General features: G+C 44.6%; 1 protein-coding gene across 1 annotated transcript; it reads left to right on the top strand.

Annotated features, from left to right (window-relative positions):
* The first annotated feature begins 17,131 nt into the window (after positions 1 to 17,131).
* On the top strand, positions 17,132 to 18,220 carry Zcchc13 (zinc finger CCHC-type containing 13). The gene has a single exon (XM_070039074.1). It carries the CDS (start codon positions 17,205 to 17,207, stop codon positions 17,709 to 17,711), a length of 507 nt encoding a protein of 168 aa, XP_069895175.1. The 5' UTR covers positions 17,132 to 17,204; the 3' UTR covers positions 17,712 to 18,220.
* The last annotated feature ends 1,905 nt before the right edge of the window (positions 18,221 to 20,125 follow it).

The following is a 20,125-nucleotide window of genomic DNA, read 5'->3' as shown; positions in this document are numbered from 1 at the left end:
AGGCTTACCGGTATGAGCCACAGGTGCCAGACTTCCAAAAGAATTCTTGTTTTTTTTTTTTTTTTTTGGGTAGTGGGGCCTGAACTCTAGGCCTGGGTGCTGTCCTTCAGCTCTTCAGCTCAAGGCTAGTGCTCTACCACTTGAGCCACAGCACCACTTCTGACTTTTTATGCTTATGTGGAGCTGAGGAATTGAACCCAGGGCCTCATGCATTCAAGGCAAGCACTCTACCACTGAGCCACCTTCCCAGCCCCAAAAGAATTCTTAAGAGTATATATACCATAAGCCAAGTGAAGGTGGCTCACTCCTGTAATCCTAGCTACTCAGGAGGCTGAGATCTGAGGATCGAGGTTCAAAGCCAGCCTGGGCAGAAAAGTCTGTGAGACTCTTATCTCCAATAAAACACTAGAAAACCGGAAGTGGCGCTGTGACTCAAGCAGTAGAGCACTCGCCTTGAGCTGAAGAACACAGGGATAGCGCCCAAGCCGAGTTCAAGCCCCATGACCGACCAAAAAAAAAAAAAAATTAAGGGTACATATACCATATACGAACATGTTAATAGATATTCCCTATCAGATTTAAATAATGAAGCATTATGAATGAGTGAAAGTGTCAGGGTTAACTGCAAGGCTATTTCTCCTCTCCAAATCCCCACCCCCACCTCTTCTGTCTTCTCTCCTCTCTCATTAACTGCAACTAACCAGTATTATTTTTTTAGAATATTTCCTAGGCAGATGTTTCTGGCTTATGCCAGTGATCCTAGCTATTCAGGAGACTGAGTTGAGGATAATGGTTCAAAGCCAGCTCAGGCAGGAAAGTCCATGTGACTTATCTACAATAAATTACTTTAAAAAAAAAAAAAAAAAAAGGGAGTCCAGCACCGGTGGCTCACATCTGTAATCCTAGCTACTCAGCCGGCTGAGATCTGAGGATGGCGGTTCAAAGCCAGGCTGGGCAGGAAAGTCCATGAGACTCTTATCTCCAATTAACTACTCAGAAAACCGGAAGTGGCACTGTGGCTCAAGTGGTAGAGCACTCGTCTTAAGCTGAACTGCTCAGGGACAGCACCCAGGCCTAGAGTGCAAGCCCCATGACTGACCAAAAAAAAAAGATAAAGAAAAAGAAAAAGGGGTGGTGATGGTGGTGACAGTGTTCAAAAGGAAATGTACTCATTACCTGATTTGGGTAACTGTAACCCCCCACCCCACCCCATACATCACTTTTACAATAAAAATTTAAAAATAAAAAATAAACTGGAAGTGAAGTTTTGGCTCAAGTGGTAGAACACTAGCCTTGAGCAAAATACAGCTCAGGGACAGCACATAGGCCCTGGGTTCAAGCCCCATGACTGACACACAAACCAAACTTTTTTTTTTTTTTTTTTTGTGAGTCATGAGGCTTAAACTCTGGGCCTCAGTGTTGTCCCTGAGCTCTTCAGTTCAAGGCAAGTGGTGTACCACTTGAGCCACAGTGCCACTGCCCGGGTAGTTTCAAACTGCAATCCTCAAATCTCAGCCTCCTGAGTAGCTAGGATTACAGGCCTGAGCCACCAGTGCCCCGCTAACACTTTTTTTTTTTAAACAAAAAAGAATATATTCTCTATCCAAGTCTAACTTTATTTAGACAGGTAGGTGGACAAGCTGAAACATGAAGATTGCAAGTCCACCCTGTGTCAAAAAGAAAGGGGGGGTGTTAAAAGAAAACTTACCTCAAAATGGCTAAGAGGGGCTGGGAAGGTGGCTCAGTGGTAGAGTGCTTACCTTTCATGCAGGAGGCCCTAGGTTCGATTCCTCAGCACCACTTAAGCAGAAAAAGCCAGAAGTGGCACTGTGGCTCAAGTGATAGAGTGCTAGCCTTGAGAGGAAGAGCTGAGGGACAGTGCCCAGGCCCCAAATTCAGTGCTCATGCCAAAAAAAAAAAAAAAAAAGGCAAAGAATCAGACATGAGTACATACCCCTCTAATCCTAGCTACTCTAGAGGGTGAGATCTGAGGATCTCAGTTTAAAGCTAGCACTGGTAGGAAAGTAAGTGAGACTCTCATCTCCAATTAATCACAAAAAAAGTCAGAAGTGGTGGGGTGGCTCAAATGGTAGTGTGCTAGCCTTGAGCAAAAGGAGATCAGGGACAGCTCCCAGGCATAGAGATCAAGCCCCAGGACTGACAACAACAACAAAAAGTCTGAAAAGCACAATACAGCAGTTGTCTTTGAGAATGCCAAATATATTTGGGGGGAAAAAAACACAGTTGTTATTTATAAGTTGAATAAGTCACAAAATGAATTAATGGCTGATAATTAAAATCAGAAGAAAGGCTTTAGCCTGGTGCCAAGTGGCTCACGTTTATAATCCTAGCTATCCAGGAGGCTGAGATCTGAGTTTGAAGCTAGCCCAGGCAGAAAAGTCTGAGACATTTATCTCCAATCACTCACAGTAAAATCCACTAATGGAGCTGTGGTTCAAGTGGTAGCACGCTAGCCTTGAGCAAAAAGAAGTTGGGGACAATACCCAGGCCCAGAGTTCAACCCCAGGATGGGGGGGGGGGGGGGTGGAGGTTTAGCCCTTATGTCAACCCAGGGAATTTAACCTACTTTAAGCAGTTCCCTAATCGCCCCCTTCCCCCACAAAAAAAAAAGGATCTGAGGTCAATTCCCCACACAGATAAAATCACTCAAATTAAGATCTCAAGGCCCAAGGGTGTTAATGGCTTGTTCCTATCATCCTAGCTACTTGAGAGACTTAGGAGGATAATTGGAGGCCAGATGGGAGAAAAAGTTTGGAGACACACAGCATCCCCTTCTTAACACATACCTGTGCATACAGGCATGTGGGGTTTTCTTTGTGTGTGTGTTTTTTGTGGGGGTCAGTCATGGGGCTTGAACTCTGGGCCTGGGCCCTGTCCTTCAGCTCTTCTGCTCAAGACTAGCACTCCACCACATCACCACTTCTGGTTTTCTGGTGGTTAATTGAAGATAGTCTCAGGGATTTTCCTGCCTGGGCTGGCCTTCAACCACGATCCTCAGTTCTCAGCCTCTGAAGTACCTAGGAAGTACCTAGCCACCAGGAAGGCTGAGATATGAAGATTTTGGTTTGAAGCCAGACTGGGCAGGAAAGTCTCATCTCTAACTTCGAGTGATGCTGTGACTCAGAGGTAGAGCACTAGCCTTGAGTGAAAAAGCTCAGGCCCTGAGTTCAAGCTCCACTATTGACTAAAAATGGCAGATGGACTAAAAAATCCATTTCAAGAGGACAAAGATCTTTGTATTTGTGCCTCTGGTATCCTCAGAGCTTCCCAAAGTACCCAACACAAAGCCAAGGATTAATCAATACATCTTTTTCTGGTTTTGTTTTTGTGCTGATACTGGGGTTTGAACTTAGAAATCAAAGCTCTTCCTGAACTTTTTTTGCTTAACGCTAGTACTCTTACCACTTAAGTCACCTCTCCAGTTCCAGCTTTATGCTGGTTAATGGGGGATAAGATTTCTCTGCCCAGAATGGCTTTGACCTACAATCCTCATATCTCAGCCTCCTAAGTAGCTAGAATTACAGGCATGAGCCACTGGTGCCCAGCTTCAATAAATAAATCTTGAATAAATAAAGGAAGTACTTTAAAAAAATGCAAATGGAGGTCCAGGCTCATGTCTGCACAGGAAGTGATTTACAGGAAGTGATACTCTATCTCAAAATAACCAGCACAAAGAACAAAAGAAGGGGTGCCTGCATAGCAAGCTAGAGGCTGAGTTCAAATCCCAGACTGACCTTCTTCAAGAATAATCTGAGGTGTGGGAATGTAGCTTAGTGGTAGAGTGCTTGCCTAGCATACATGAAGCCCTGGGTTTGATTCCTCAGTATTCATAAACAGAAAAAGCCAGAAGTGGTGCCTGTGGCTCAAGTGGTAGAGTTTAAGCTTTGAGCACAGAGATGCTCAGGGACAGTGTCCAGGCCATGAGCTTAAGCCCCAGGACTGGCCAAAAAAAAAAAAAAAAAAAAAGAAGAATCTGAAAAGTGTAGCCTCAAAGAAATGTTATTATCACAAAATGCTGAAATAGGGCTGGGAAGGTGGCTCAGTGGTAGAGCGCTTGCCTTGCATGCATGAGGCCCTGGGTTCAATTTCTCAGCACCATATAAGCAAAAAGAAAAAAGCCGGAAGTGGCGCTGTGGCTCAAGTGGTAGAACGCTAGCCTTGAGCTGAAGAGCTGAGGGACAGTGCCCAGGCCCAGAGTTCAGGCCCCACGACTGGACCCAAAAACAAAAAAACAAAACAAAATGCTGAAATAAGGATACAGGATGACCCATTGTAACAATGAGATGTACAAGACTGTATGTTGAAAACAAACTTTACAACTTTGGCTGGCGGGGGGGGGGGGGGGGGGGGGGGGGGGGGGGGGCGCGGCGCGGTGGAAAAGGATAGTAGGGGAAAAATAAAGGAAGTATAACAATGCTCAACAGGAAATGAACAATAGGAAATGAACCTTGCTCATGTAACTAACTGTAACCCCTTTGTACAGTATCTTTACAATAAAAAAATATATATTAAGAAGAAAAAAAATGTTATTATCAACCTATCCTAAAATATATAGTAAGTCACAAAAATGAAAAAAAAAGTATATACCATAATAACCGGCCTCAAAGATTGATTTAATGTTTTGGAAAGTAGTTATGGTATTGGTAATATATTCAAACCCTTGACAATTCTAATTCTGGAATTCTTTTCTATGAGGAGATAAATAATAAATATTAAACAAAGAAAGCCACTTATGAGGGAAGGGGTAACATTGTCCAAGAAGAAATGTACTCATGGAGCTGGGAATGTGGCTTAGTGGTAGAGTGCTTGCCTAGCATGCATGAAGCCCTGGATTCGATTCCTCAGTACCACATATACAGAAAAAGCCAGAAGTGGCACTGTGGCTCAAAAGGTAGAGTATTAATCTTGAGCAAAAGAAGCTCAGGGACAGCACCCAGGCCTTGAGTTCAAGCTTCAAGACTAGCAAAATAAACAAACAAAATAAAATAGGAGGATGGGCTGGGAAGGTGGCTCAGTCATAAAGTGCTTGCCTTGCATGCTTAAGGTCCTGGGTTCAATTCCTCAGCACCACATAAGCAAAAAGAAAAAAGCTGGAAGGATGCTGTGGCTCAAGTGGTAGAGTGCTAGCCAAGAGCTGAGGGACAGCGCCCAGGCCCAGAGTTCAGGCCCATGACTGGACCCCCCCCAAAAAAAAAAAAAAAAGGAGGATGCTTATCCAGGCCAGCCCAGGCAAAAAAAGAAACTCTATTTGGAAAATAATCACAATAAAAAGTGTTGGAGAGGGGCTGGGAAGGTGGCCCAGTGGTAGAGTGCTTGCCTTGCATGCATGAGGCCCTGGGTTCGATTCCTCAGCACCACATAAGCAAAAAGCCGGAAGTGGCGCTGTGGCTCAAGTGGTAGAGCGCTAGCCTTGAGCTGAAGAGCTGAGGGACAGCGCCCAGGCCCAGAGTTCAGGCCCTACAACCGGACCCAAAAAAAAAAAAAAAGTGTTGGAGACTTGGTTCAATTTGTAGATTGTCTGACTAGTTAATCTTGAGGCCCTGAATTCAAATGCCAATACTTCCCCACCCCCCAAAAAAATTATAAAATATCTCCTTATCACAGTATGGTGAGCCCCAGCTGGGGATGTGGCTTAGTGATAGAGTGCTTGCCTAGCATGCATGAAACCATTGGTTCGATTCCTCAGTACCATATAAGCAAAAAAGGCCGGAAGTAGCGTCGTGGCTCTTGGTAGAGTGCTAGCCTTGTACAGAGTGCTAGCCTTGAACACAGAGAGGCTCAGGGACAGTTCCCAGGCCCTGAGTTCAAGCTCCAGGACTGGCAAAAAACAAAACAAAAAACAATATCTTGAGCACATTAAATGACAATTATAGAACTATGCACATTACAACGTTAAACATGAAGTGCAGCAATGACAATACACATACTAACCACAAGGAAAAATGAGCCGGGTGCTGGTGGCTCAAGCCTGTCATCCTAGCTACTAAGGAGGCTGAGATGCAAGGATCGTGTTTCAAAGCTAGCCTAGGCAAGAAAGTGTGAGACTCATATCCAATAAACCACTAGAACGCCGGAAATGGCACTGTGGCTCAAGTGGTAGAGCTGAAGAGCTGAGGGACATACCCAGGCCCAGAGTTCAAGCCCCACGACCAACAAAAAGAAAAATACAGAGAATGAAAAGTAGTTAACCTTATTAACATTAGTTATCTCTAGGTGATAAAATTGATTCCCCTCACACAGATTGGATCGTTATACATAAAGCTACAATCAGTATTAGTGTAATTTTTTGACTGGGGAAACTATTCAAAGAATGGAGGAAAATTAACAAGATTGCTTTAACCATAATATGATTTCAAATCTCTACTGGCAAAAAAATTTTAATGGCAAAAAATAACCTGAAGTAGGTATTTATGTAGCAGGTTACAGAAATCTGTCTTTCTTTACAAAACACAATTCTAATAAATAACAATCTAAAGTAAGTTATGAACTATCATCACATGAAAACAAGAGAAGTTTGATTTGGATACATTATATGTGTACATAAAAGCATCACATTGAAATCCCTCCTGTACAAGGAACTGGTGCTAACAAAAAATTCTAAAATAAAAAACCAGAATCAACTTGTTCCTCTAATCTCACTAATAAATCTCACTAATAACTGAAAATGCTGTATTCATGAGTGTATTTTTCAAGAAATTTATAATAATTGATATAACCTTTTAGGAAAGAAATTTGTAAATATATGGAGTATTAAAAATCATTCTTGGGGCTGGGAAGGTGGCTCAGTGGTAGAGTGCTTGCCTTGCATGCATGATGCCCTGGGTTCCTTCCATTCCTCAGCAGCACATAAGCAAAAAAGAAAATAGCTGGAAGTGGCGCTGTGGCTCAAGTAGTAGAGCGCTAGCCTTGAGCTGAAGAGCTGAGGGACAACGCCCAGGCCCAGAGTTCAGGCCCCACGACCGGACCCAAAAAAAAAAATCATTCTTAGTGGGCTGCTGGTGGCTCATGCCTATAATCCTAGGGACTCAGGAGGAGGCTGTGATCTGAAGATCAAGTTTCAAAGCCAGCTGGGGCAGGAAAATTCATGAGACTCATATCTCAAAAAAAAACCCACCAGAAAACCAGAAATGGTGCTGTGGCTCAAAGTGATAGAGCAAGAGCTCAGGGACAGCGCCAAGGCCCTGAGTTCAAGCCCCACAACTGACCAAAAAAAAAAAAAAGTGACGGCTAAAATGTGTTTGTGACTTAAGTATGACTATGCCATAATACTATTAAATTTATGTAATTAATTTCAATAAAGAAAACAACTTTTGATATAGTAGTGTCAATACTAACCAAATAAAAGAAATATTTTCATCTTTCAGTCTTTTATTACAAGAAAAGGCAATAATCTTTCATTTACTATAACACATTTGAATCAACACACAAAAATATTAATAATTGTTTTTTTTAATCTCTGCTGCAGCAAAAACTGGTGTCTTAGATCAGGTAAAAAATGAGGCAAAGTGGTGGAGCACTTGCCTTGCATGACTGAGGCCCTGGGTTCGATTCCTCAGTACCACATAAGCAAAAAGAAAAAAGCCAGAAGTGGTGCTGTGGCTCAAGTGGTAGAGCGCTAGCCTTGAGCTGAAGAGCTGAGGGACAGCACCCAGGCCCAGAGTTCAGGCCACATGACCAGACCCCCCCCCCAAAAAAAAAAATGAGGCAAAAAGGGAGTGTACAACCTGGGCTCAATGACATTTTAGGTCCTCTGTAAAACAAAAACAAAAACAAAAAAAAAAATAGAAATACTGGTGTAGGACAGCCACCCATCCCAGCTATCTCCAAATCCACATTTTGCTAATTTAAATTTACTAACAGTTGTCTTCCCAGTACAAAGCAGTCTTAAAAGCAGTAAACGGGCTGGGAAGGTGGATCACTCATAGAGTGCTTGCCTTGCATGCATTAAGGCCCTGGGTTCGATTCCTCAGCACCACATAAGCAGAAAAAGCCAGAAGTGGCACTGTGGCTCAGGTGGTAGAGCGGTAGCCTCGTGCTAAAGAGATGAACGACAGTGCCCAGGCCTAGAATTCAGGCCCCACAACCGACCAAAAAAAAAAAAAAAAAAAAGCAGTAAACAAGTTTCCTTTAAGGCCTTAAGTGAATTGCATGATTTAAAACAAACATTGGAATCACAAGGAAAGGTTCCCCTAAATGTGCCCCCTCATTTCAGGGGATAAGGGTATATTTAAGAGCACAGGATTCTGGGCCCAGTTTCAATCATCCAACTGGCCACAGAATCCTTGCATGAGTTATTTAATCTGTGTTCCTGAAACTTCTCATTTGCAAAAAACTGAATATTGCTTTTTCCTAAATTGTGGAGAATACTAAACAAGTTAAGGCACATACAAACACCACGTGGACCAGGAACCAGTGTTCAGCACTAGTGCTAGACACGAAAGTATAATTAGTTAAATAGGCCCAAAGATGAAAAAGTACCAGAAAAATATCGTTGATGGGATTGTTGAAAAAGATTTGTCTCCTTACTTTTCAATCATGTGCCCTTTCTACCTGTTATCTATACCTAAGTATTATTAGTTTTAGCCATCAATAAATTCTCACACAACACAGCAGCCTGAAAAAAGAAAAAGAAAAAAAGTAAGTTCTAGTAGTGAAACTGCAGTAAGTTCTACAGAGAGAAAAAAAAAATTTTTACACCAAACCGAAAGCCCAGGTCACCTTTGTATTATTACCATATTTTTCAATCGTCATTTACTCTGATCTCGAGTTAAGCAGTGTATAACAAACACTTGCGAATACAGCCAAATCTTTACTCTTATGTTCTCTAGGAGAAAAATCAAGGTTTTCGGGAAAACACTAGACTCTCTCGCTGCAATCACTGTGTGTGGCCGTCTGCGACATTCAGGTAAGAAAGTGTGTTTAGAGCCTAAACAACCAGATTTAGTGGCAATCCAGATTTAGTGGCTTTCAAATGTGCATTGCCTAAATGTAGCCTGTCTCTACGTGTGACCACAGTATGCGTTACACGCTGACAACTGCCATAATATTTTGCCGTGTTTTCGCCTCCGTATTTTGAAACCCCCACTTTGGAAGCTACTAGGCGACTAAAATGCCGAGATCCCCCCCCCCCCAGATTTGGCCACAGCGTAGGAAAATTCCAACTAAGGGGAATTCTTTCACCAACTAGAAAGGTAGATCTGCTACTTTGTTAGCCGCTTTAGTACAAAATGGCGGAAGGCAATTTACCGAGCCCCTCGCCATTTTGCAAACTTAATTATATTACCAAAACGCTGCGCGTCACCCCCAACTCCGTCATTCAGTCTGAAATGTGCGCACGCGCTGCTCCTAGCATCACTGAACCAGCATAAGCAGGCTCAAATACGCAGGCGCAACAACAGCTGCATGCCCCTCCGCCGCGCGCACTCCCACGCGCAAGCGCTTTGCCACCAACGTAACGTTTTCAATGCGCCTGCGTGTTTTTCTCTTTCAAATCGCCTATGCGTCTGCGTGCGTGCTCCGCTCTCGCGCCACTGATGGCCCGCCCCTCATGTCAAGCAGTCTCAAAAATATTGGAGCGCCACCATCCAAGACGGTGCTTTTTCATAGTCTCCCAAACGCTGCGCACCGTGTGCACCCTCTTCATTCGTGCCACACAAGTTACATATGGACATAAAACACCTGTCTGATATTGAGACGTTTTTGCCACAGTTGTGTCTGAATTGTCCAAGAGTCATTCCTAGCCTTCCCCGTGTGGTTAACTAGGGGAGATGGAATATGGAAGAGGGGTTGCAGGTGATAGAACTTAACCCTAAATCTGGATGGAATCCACTCCCAACACCAAGACATGGAATAGATAGAGTACCCGAGAACTGACCAAATGTATTAAGACCCGCCAACGTGACCAAAAGCAAAGAAGCCCCTATAAAATTCTAGATAAGCCTAAACCTCAGCCTTCAGGTTTAGATGATGCAAATAAGGAACCCCAATATTCTAAGACAGGGAGAATACCGATGCCTAGGTACCTGAACCCTGCTTAAGAGAAAAACGCTGCATCTATGCCATCTTTCTGGCGATCTGAAGTTCGTGCTGACCTCCCATTTCTCCCTCCCCCGCCCCCCCACCCCCGCCTCATCAAACGGGAGAATGCTCAAATTAAGGATTTCCCATTACTAAATTCCCTCCGCCTCCCTCCATTTAAGTTCTTGTCTTTCGTCGTTCCTTTACCTCCTGGCTGAATCCACTGTTGCAGAAATGCCGAGACTGTGGAGAGAGACCCCGCTGCACACAGACAGTTGTCTGGGTAGCGGCAGCAGGCAGTAAAGGCAGGGATCCACATCCAGGAAACATGCCATAACTCCAGCCGCGGCGCTGAAGCCAGAAAAGCCGCAGCCTTTTTCGTATCGTCGCAGTGTTTTGGGCGCATGCGCCACGCTCCCCCCACCTTTTTTTTTCCGCCCCTTACCCCTCTCCTCCTCCTCCCCCCCCCCCTCCGCTCCCGGGCCTTCCCCCTGGCGCCCTGCTTTACAGCTGCTTGGACTCTCTGTGGTCAGTCAACAAACACCTTCACCTCCTTTCTCTGTGCCCTGCTCCCTAGCAGATCTTGCCTAACTCAGCGCATCCTGTCGTCATTCCACTCCCAATCTATGCAGCCAAGTTTCTCCTGTTTTTCTTCTTCTTTTTAATCTTACTTTTTCTTTCCTTCCTTCTTTCTTTCTTTCTTTCTTTCTTTCTTTCTTTCTTTCTTTCTTTCTTTCTTTCTTTCTCTTCCTTCCTTCCTTCTTTCCTTCCTTCCTTTCTTTCTCTTTCTTTCTTTCTTTTTTTTTTTTTTTTTGCTGTTTCTTTTTCTTTTCTTTCGCTGGTCCTGAGGCTTGAACTCAGGGCCTGGACACTGTGCCTGAGCTTTTGTATTCAAGGCTAGCGTTCTATTATTTGAGCCATAGAACCACTTCCTGCTTTTTTGGTAGTTTATGGGAGTGTAGAGTCTCACAGACTGTCCTGCCTGGACTGGGTTCAAACTGTCATCCTCATATCTCCTGAGAAGCTAGCATTAAACGGATAGGACACCCGTGCCAGCTGCGGCCTTCCAATCCTTGATCTTTCCTATGCAGCTGCAACCCAGATAGACCTTTTTTTTTTTTTTTTTTGATTGTTTATTTTTGTTTTTCCAATTCTGAGGCTTGAACTTAGGACCTAGGCTCTGTCCCTGAGCCTCTCTGTGCTGAAGGCGAGCACTCTACTATTTGGGCCACAGCACCACGTCTGGCTTTTTCTGAATAGTTTATTGGAAATAAAAGTCTCACAGACTTTCTTGCCTGGGCTGGCTTTGAATCTCGATCCTCAGATCTCAACCTCTTGTGTAACTGGGCTTGCAGGCAGGAGCCACTGGTGCCTGTCAGGGCTTTTACTCTCTCCTGCTGTGCCTGATATTCCAAGCTTTGAAAAAAAAAAAAATTGCCTGGTGCTGGTGCCTCCGCCTGTAATCCTAGCTACTCAAGAGGCCCACATCTGAGGATCTTGATTCAAAGCTAACCAGCGCAGGAAAGTCCATAAGACTTTTATATAAGGGGGAGGGGGGCCAGGATGAACCCAACATATCTGGCTCACCACTTGTAATTCTAGCTACCCAGGAGGCTAAGATCTGAGGATGGCACATCAAAGCCAGCCCAGGCAGGAAAGTCCAGAAGAAAACTTACAAATAATAATAATAAAATGATTAAGGGGGAGCTGGGAATGTGGCTCAGTGGTAGAGTGCTTGTCTAGCATGCATGAAGCCCTGGGTTTGATTCCTCAATACCATAAACAAAAAAGCCAGAAATGGCTCTGTGGCTCAAGTAGTAAAGTGCTAGACTTGAGCTGAAGAGCTCAGGGACAGCACCCAGGCCCAGAATTCAAACCCCATGACTGACCAAAAAGAAAAAAAATTATTAAGGGGTGCTAGGCACCCATGGCTCACGTCTGTAATCTTAGCCACTCAGGAGGCTGAGAGCTGAGGATCACAGTTCAAAGCCAGCCAGTCCATGAGACTCATCTCCAATTAACCACTAGAAAACCGGAAGTGCTCTATGGCTCAAGTGGTAGAGCTCTAGCCTTGAGCTGAAGAGCTGAGGGACAGCACTCAGAACCAAGGTTCAAGACCCACGACCAAAAACAAACAAAAAAAAAAGTTAAGAGGAAAAACTAAGAATAGATGTAGCTAATTGAGAGCTCTTGCCTACCCTCTGGAGGCTCTGGCCAGGATATACCCACAGAATATCCAAAGCAGTTGTCATGTAGAGTTAGACAGAATGCCCTGTTGAAATGGACTCAGAAAAGACCCAGAAACAGGGAGCCCACATACATATGCACACAAAAAAAGGGTGATAAATATATGGAAGGGGATCCAGTCAGTTTAGGGCACAAAGCTGTGCAAACTTTTGTCTTCAGAATCTTCAGAACTCTACTGTTGTCTGTGTATTAAGAATGCCTTTCGGGGCTGGGAAGGTGGCTCAGTGGTAGAACACTTGCCTTGCATGCATGAGGCCCTGGGTTCGATTCCTCAGCACCACATAAGCAAAAAACCGGAAGTGGCGCTGTGGCTCAAGTGGTAGAGTGCTAGCCTTGAGCTGAAGAGCTGAGGGACAGCTCCAAGCCCAGAGTTCAGGCCCCACGACCAGACCCCCCCCCAAAAAAAAAAGCCTTTCAAGCCAGGTGCTGGTGGTTCATGCCTGTACCCAGGAGGCTGGGATCTGGGGAGCATGATTTGAAGCCAGCCCAGGCAGGAAAGTCTGTGGGACTTTTTTTTTGTTTTTGGTCAGTTACGGAGCTTAAACTCATGGCCTGGATGCCATTCCTGTGCTTGTCACCAATAAACTACTCAAACTGCTAGAAGTGGCGCATAAATGGTAAAGCACTTTCTTTTGAGCACAAGAAACTTGGGGACACTGCCCTGGCCCTGAGTTCAAACCTCAGGACTGGCAAAAATAAATAAATAAATAAATAATAAAGTAAATAAAAATAAAAAGCTAAGGAATAGCACCTAGGCCCTGAGTTCGAGCCTCAGGATCAACGCCCACCACCCCCCCCAAAAAAAAACACACTTTTTTTTTTTTAAATTATTTTTTTTGTTGTTGGTCGTGGGGCTTGAACTCTGGGCCTGGGCGCTGTCCCTCAGCTCTTCAGCTCAAGGCTAGCGCTCTACCACTTGAGCTACAGTGCCACTTCCGGTTTTCTGGTGGTATATTGGAGATAGGAGTCTCATGGTCTCTCCTGCCCGGACTGGCTTTGAACCGGGATCCTCAGATCTCAGCCTCCTGAGTAGCTAGGATTACAGGCGTGAGCCACCAGCGCCCGGCAAAACACACTTTTTTAAAAGTCCTTTAGTAACAGCTACAAGGCTTCCTTCTTTCTCCTGTAAAAACTCAAGTAGTAAGATAAGTGGTACTGCCAAGTGCCGGTGGCTCGTGCCTGTAATCCTAGAACTCAGGAGGTTGAGCTCTGAGGATAGAGGTTCGAAGCTAAACCAGGCAGGAAAGTCTCTTAACTCCAATAAACTACCAAAACTCCAGAAGTGGAGCTGTGGCTCAAGGGTACAGCTCTAGCATTGAGCAGAAAAGCCAGAGAAAGCACCCAAGCCTTGACCCTGTTGATGCCCCAGTTTTGGCACACACACACACACACACACACACACACACACGCACACACACACACAAAACTATACGTGTGTGTGCGTGTGTTGGGTGTGTGTGTGGTGTATACAATATGCATACATATAGTGTCACTATAAAAAGTGCCATATAGATGTATATGCATGTATATACATGTGCACATATACTTGTATGTATGTATATATGTATCTATCTATCTATCTAATTTATTTGTAATTGAGAAGATTGGAATTCTTTCATTGCCTAAAGCGTTGTTAGAACTTACAGAAAGATGTAACAAAACGCAGGAAATGAGTCAGCTCTAGTGGCTATTATCCTAGCTGTTTGTCAGGGCTAAAACCTATGCAAAAAACTATCTGAGGATCACAGTTTGAAGCTAGCTCAGACAGAAAAGTCCCTGAGATGCTTATCTCCAATTAACCACCAAAAAGCCAGAGAGACCAGGCCCTGATGGTACTTGCCTATAATCCTAGCTACTCAGGAGTCTGAGATCAGAGGATCTTGGTTCAAAGCCGGCCCTGGCAGTAAAGTCCCTGAGACTCTTATCTCCAATAAAGTATTCAGAAAAAGCAGTAAGTGGTGCTGTGGCTCAAGTAGTAGAACACTAGCCTTGAGCACAAAAGAGCTGAGGGAAAGTGCTCAGACCCAGAGTTCAAGCCCCAGTACCAGAAAAAAAAAAAAGAAATCCAAAAGAGAAGGTGTAGTTCAAGTGATAGAGTGCCAACTTTGTGCTAAAAAGCTAAGGAACAGCACCTGGCCCCTGAGTAAACTCAGTACAGGCCCAAAAAAGGGATGAAATGTGCATATGTAGATTTAGCAGTGGAGTGTTGTCTTTCTCTTGCAGTGGGCAGATTTCACTGCGACTTTGTATTTCCTGTAGGGATCCTGATTCCTAAAGTAACGTTACCACCTATGTATCTTCCATTTTTCAACCTTCAGGAATTTTGAGTCCTGTGTCATCTCTCTATCATTGCACTGTTTTGTGGATTCTCTGAAGCATACAATCTTAAAAAACAAAAACTGGCAACTCTGGAAGCTGAAATTTGACAATCTTGGTTTGAAGCCAGTCTAGGCAGGCAAATTCATGAGTCTCTTATCTCCTATTAAACACCAAAAAGCCAGAAGTGGAGCTAGAGCTGTAACTCAAGTGGTAGACCACTAGTTTTGAGCACAAAAACTCAGGAACAGGGCTGGGAAAGTGGCTCAGTGGTAGAGCACTTGCCTTGCATGCCTGAGGCCCTGGGTTCGATTCCTCAGCACCACATAAGAAAAAAGGAAAAAAAAGCTGGAAGTAGCGCTGTTCTCAAGTGGTAGAGTGCTAGCCTTGAGCTGAAGAGCTGAGGGACAGCACCCAGGCCCAGAGTTCAGGCCCCACAACCGGACCCCCCCAAAAAACAAAAAAAAAACAAAACTCAGGAACAGTCCCATGTCCTGAGTTCAAGCCACAGGCAAGAAAGAAAAAGAAAAGAAAGAGAGAGAGAGAGAGAGAGAGAGAGCTAGAGAGAGAGGGAGGGAGGGAAGGAAGGAAGGAAGGAAGGAAGGAAGGAAGGAAGGAAGGAAGGAAGGGAAAGAAAGAAAAAGGAAGGAAAGAGGGAAGAGAAAGAAAGAAAGAAAGAAAGAAAGAAAGAAAGAAAGAAAGAAAGAAAGAAAGAAAGAAAGAGGGAAGTTAAGGAAGGAAGGAAAGAAAGAAAAAGAAAGAGGAGAAAGAGAAGGAGGAAAGGAGGGAGGGAGAGGAGAGGGAGGAGAGGGGAGGGGAGGGGAAGAAGCTGAGCAACAGTGTCTTATTCCTGTAATCCTAGCTACTAAGAAGGGAGAGATCTGAGGATTTCGGTTCAAAGCCAGCCCAAGCAGGAAAGTGTGTAAGACTCTTATGTCCAATTAATTAACCACCAGAAAACCAGAAGTGGTTCTGTGGCTCAACAACCAGAAGTAGAACTGTGGCTTAAAGTGGTATAGCCCTAGCCTTGAGCAGAAAGAGCTCAGGTTCAATACTCAGGCTCAAAGTTCAAACCCCAGGACTGTTGGAAAAAAAAAAAGAAAGGAAGGAAGGAAGGAAGGAAGGAAGGAAGGAAGGAAGGAAGGAAGGAAGGAAGGAAGGAAGGAAGGAAGGAAGGAGAAAGAAAAAGAAAGGAAGGCAGGAAGGCAGGCAGGCAGGAAGGCAGGAAGGCAGGAAGGCAAGAAGGAAGGAAGGAAGGCAGGAAGGAAGGAAGGAAGGAAGGAAGGAAGGAAGGAAGGAAGGAAGGAAGGAAGGAAGAAAAAAGGGGACTCGGAAGGAGGCTCAGTGGTAGAGTGCTTGCCTTGCATGCATGAGGCTCTGGGTTCCATTCCTCAGTATCATATAAGCAGAAAAAGCTGGAAGTGGTACTGTGGCTCAAGTGGTAGAGCGCTAGCCTTGAGCTGAAGAGCTGAGGGACAGCACCCAGGCCCAGAGTTCAGGCCCCACTACCGACCAAAAAAAGAAAAAGGGGACCAAATGATTGCCTGAAATAGAGCTAGGTACAAGCAAGAAACAGTCCAGAAATGTTTAGTTGCTCCGCCTAGTGGAAAGAGTGGTTAATATACATAAGAATCCTTATACTATAGTTACTGCTTTGTGGTTAGACATTCTGGTCATGACAATTTCCCATTTGTTGTAAAATAATTTTTTTTTTCCCTGAAGGTAAAAGGGAAAGGTAGTGTAAAGGGAAAGCCCTTTATAGCCAAACCTGAGCAATGTTTAAAAACAGTGGTCTTAGCTGGGCGCCAGTGACACAATACCTGTAATCCCAACCAGGAATGTACATGAAACTTTTTTTTTTTTTTTTTTTTGTAGGTCATGGGGCTTGAACTCTGGGCCTGGGCACTGTCCCTCAGCTCTTCAGCTCAAGGCTAGCACTCTACCACTTGAGCCACAGCACCACTTCCTGCTTTTCCTGCTTATGTGGTGCTGAGGAATGGAACCCAGGGACTCATGCATGTGGGGCAAGCACTCTACCACTGAGCCACCTTCCCAGTCCCTGTCCCTGAGCTTCTTTTGCTCAAGGCTAGTGCTCTACCACATGAGCCACAGTGCCACTTCCGGTGTTCTGGTGATTAATTAGAAATTCCTCCCAGAGCTGGCTTTGAACAGGGATCCCCAGATCTCAGCCTCCTGAGTAGCTAGGGTTACAGGTATAAGCCACCAGCACCCCTGCATGTGTGAGTCCTATCTCCAATTAACCACCAGAAAACTGGGAGTGGCACTTTGGCTCAAATGGTTAGAGCAGGAGCCTTGAGTGAAAGAGCTCAGAGAGCATGTAGGCCCTGAGTTCAAGCCCCACAACCAACCCCTCCCTCCAAAAAAAAAAAAGCGGACAATATAACGATGCCATTGATGAGGCTGCTGGTGCATGCATCAACCTCAAGCCTCAGGCCGTGTGCAAAGTACAAGTGACATCATAGAGGGTCCCCTGTCAGGACTGAAATAGACATTTCCATCTCAGCCATTGGAAGAGTAGTTGCCTCTGGGGCTCCGTGGCGGCGGTGGGTGAGCTTGCTCACAGTTAACATCTCCCCGCAGCCATGAACGGGACCGAATGCTACAAGTGTGGACGCTCTGGCCACTGGGCCCGAGACTGTCCTAAAACAGAAAGCCGAGTAGGAGGACAAAAAAGCCAAAACCGAGGACCCGGGTGTAGTTCCACCTCCCAGTTTGACATCTGTTACCGCTGCGGTGAAACTGGTCATCACGCCAAGGACTGTGACTTTCTCCAGGACCTGTGCTACAACTGCGGGAGAAAAGGTCACATCTCCAAAGACTGTGTGCAGACGAAACGAGAACAATACTGTTACATCTGCGGCAAACCAGGCCATCTAGCTCGCGAGTGTGATCAACAGGAAGAGCAGAAATGCTACTGTTGTGGTGAATATGGGCATATCCAGAAAGACTGTACCCAAATCAGGTGTTATCGATGTGGTAAAAATGGTCACATGGCGGCACATTGTAGCAAAATGACTATGATCAACTGCTTCCGCTGTGGCCAGTCTGGACATCTAGCCCGAGAATGTCCCATTGAAGCAACTATTTAGTTACCTTCCTCTAACCTTCCCCCTCCTCCCTCCCTTTGCTGGCTAGTTGTATTTCCTCTAAGGAGTCTTCACTGACTGAAAAGTTCCTACATGGAGGTACGCTACTCTCTGTGGACAGCAAGCTTTACCATGTCAAAAGATTCAGAAAAGGCTGATGGGGAACAAATTCATTACTAACATATTATGCATGTGCCAGGCGGCATCCAGAAACTGAACACAAGGCAATTGCTGAGCTCCTTGGGTGTCTTTTAACATGCTGGATTACAAGTGACTACTGAAAAATCAGAACAAATTTACAACACAGCCCTTGAATCTGTTAACAAACAAAATACGTCAGATGAAGATAAACTACCATTCAGAGAAATAACACTAAGATAAAAGGACAAAAAGCAACACTTGGGACTTGAAGAGGGGGAAGACAATGTAATTTTAGACCTACAAGACCACTCTGAGGAGCTAACTTTTCTTCAGAGATGTCCAGAACAAATAAAGGTGATTTTGGAAATGTCTACGACTTTGCCAACTTTATTGTATTTAACTTTATTAGATTGATGACTTTGAAGAATTTGACCTCAACAGCTTTTTATTTTTATTATTTTGGGGGGGGGGCCTTGAGTTCTGGGCCTCAGTGCTATCCCTCAGCTCTTCAGCTTGAGGCTAACTCTCTACCACTTGAGCCACAGCACCACTTCCGGTTTTCTTATTGGAGAAAATAGTCTCAGGGACTTTCCTGCCTGGGCTGGCTTTGAACCTTTATCCTCAGATTTCAGCCTCCTGAGTAGCTAGAATTACAGGAGTGAGCCACTAGTGCTTGGCTCCTTCAACAGCTTTTAAATCAAAAACATCTCAGGCCCTTCATTATACACACACACACACACACACACACACACACACACACACACACACACACACACACACACACACACAGTTTAACCAGATGTATAATGAATATGAGTAACTTTGAGAGAGAATAATCAACAGAAAACCATAGAACTTACATTTTTAAAAAATAAATAAGGGGCTAGGAAGGTGGCTCAGTGGTAGTGTGCTTGCCTTGCATGCCAGAAGCCCTGGGTTCTATTCCTCAGCAACACATAAGCAAAAAGAAAAAAGCCGGAAGTGGCGCTGTGGCTCAAGTGGTAGAGTGCTAGCCTTGAGCTGAAGAGCTGAGGGACAGCGCCCAGGCTCAGAGTTCAGGCCCCATATCCGGACCCCCCCCCCAAAAAAAATAAAATAAAAAATAAAAAAGTAAATACATATAATCACTAAAATTAAGCATAGGTTGGTTTCTAAAATGTAAAAATACTTTTCATAGCAATGAAAACTATAGGAGTTTCAGGGTAAAATGTATTTTTGTGTGTTTGCTGGTATTGAGGCATGCACTTATGGCCTTGTGCTCTCCCTTGACTTTTTCCACTGAAGGCTAGTGCTCTACCACTTGGGCTACATATTCACTTCCAGTGTTTGGTGATTAATTGGAGATGAAAGTCTCCTGAGATTTTTTAATTTTTTTTAATTTTAATTTTAATTATTTGTCTGTCATGGGGCTTTGAACTCTGGGCCTAGGGGCTGTCCCTGAGCTCTTCAGCTCAAGGTTAGTGCTCTACCACTTGAGCCACAGCGCCACTTCTGATTTTCTGAGTGGTTTATTGGAGATAAGAGTCTTAGGGACTTTCCTGCTCAGGCTGGCTTTGAACCAAGATCCTCAGGTCTCAGCCTCCTGGGTATAGAGGCATGAGCCATCAATACCTAGCTCTGAACATTTTTACATTTTTGTATTTGTGAAAATAGATTTTTTTTTTTTTTTGTCGGTCATGTCGGCCTGAACTCTGGGCCTGGGCGCCATCCCTGAGCTCTTCAGCTCAAGGTTAGCGTTCTACCACTTGAGAAACAGTGCCACTTCCGGCTTTTTCTGCTTATGTGGTGCTGAGGAATCGAACCCAGGGCCTCATGCATGCAAAGCAAGCATTCTTACCACTGAGCCACCTTCCCAGCCCCGAAAATAGATTTTTTCACCTCCATACATTAGCCTCTTATTTCCAATTAACCAGAAGAAAACCAGAATTGTAGATCAAGTGATAGAGTGTCAGTCTTGAGCAGAAAAATCAAGCTGAAGCGCAAGACCTTGACTTCAAGCCTAGCACCAGCACAAGGGGAAAAAAAAGGAAGAAGCAAATTAGCTCCTTTCCTGGAGAGGTGGGCTACAGCAGCTGCTGAGCTAGGGCTATTTACAGCTGTAGATCCTGATAGTGGCTAAAAGCAGCAGGAATGAAGGGGCAGACGTCAGGAAGGATGCTGAAAAGAACTGGCTTGCTTATTTGAGCTTGGAATGCTTACTTTGAAGTTTTTCTTTCTTTCATTCTTTTTTTTTTCCAGACCTGGGACTTGAACTCAGGGCTGGGGCACTGTCCCTG

The sequence above is a fragment of the Dipodomys merriami genome, unplaced genomic scaffold, assembly GCF_024711535.1.
Source record: "Dipodomys merriami isolate MVZ:Mamm:240054 unplaced genomic scaffold, mDipMer1.0.p SCAF_3, whole genome shotgun sequence".
Classification (NCBI taxonomy): Eukaryota; Metazoa; Chordata; class Mammalia; order Rodentia; family Heteromyidae; genus Dipodomys; species Dipodomys merriami.
This window is presented reverse-complemented; position numbering and strand designations above follow the sequence as displayed.

Excerpts from the sequence above, each read along its gene's own strand:
- Zcchc13 (XM_070039074.1), top strand. The coding sequence starts at position 17,205 with ATGAACGGGACCGAATGCTACAAGTGTGGACGCTCTGGCCACTGGGCC.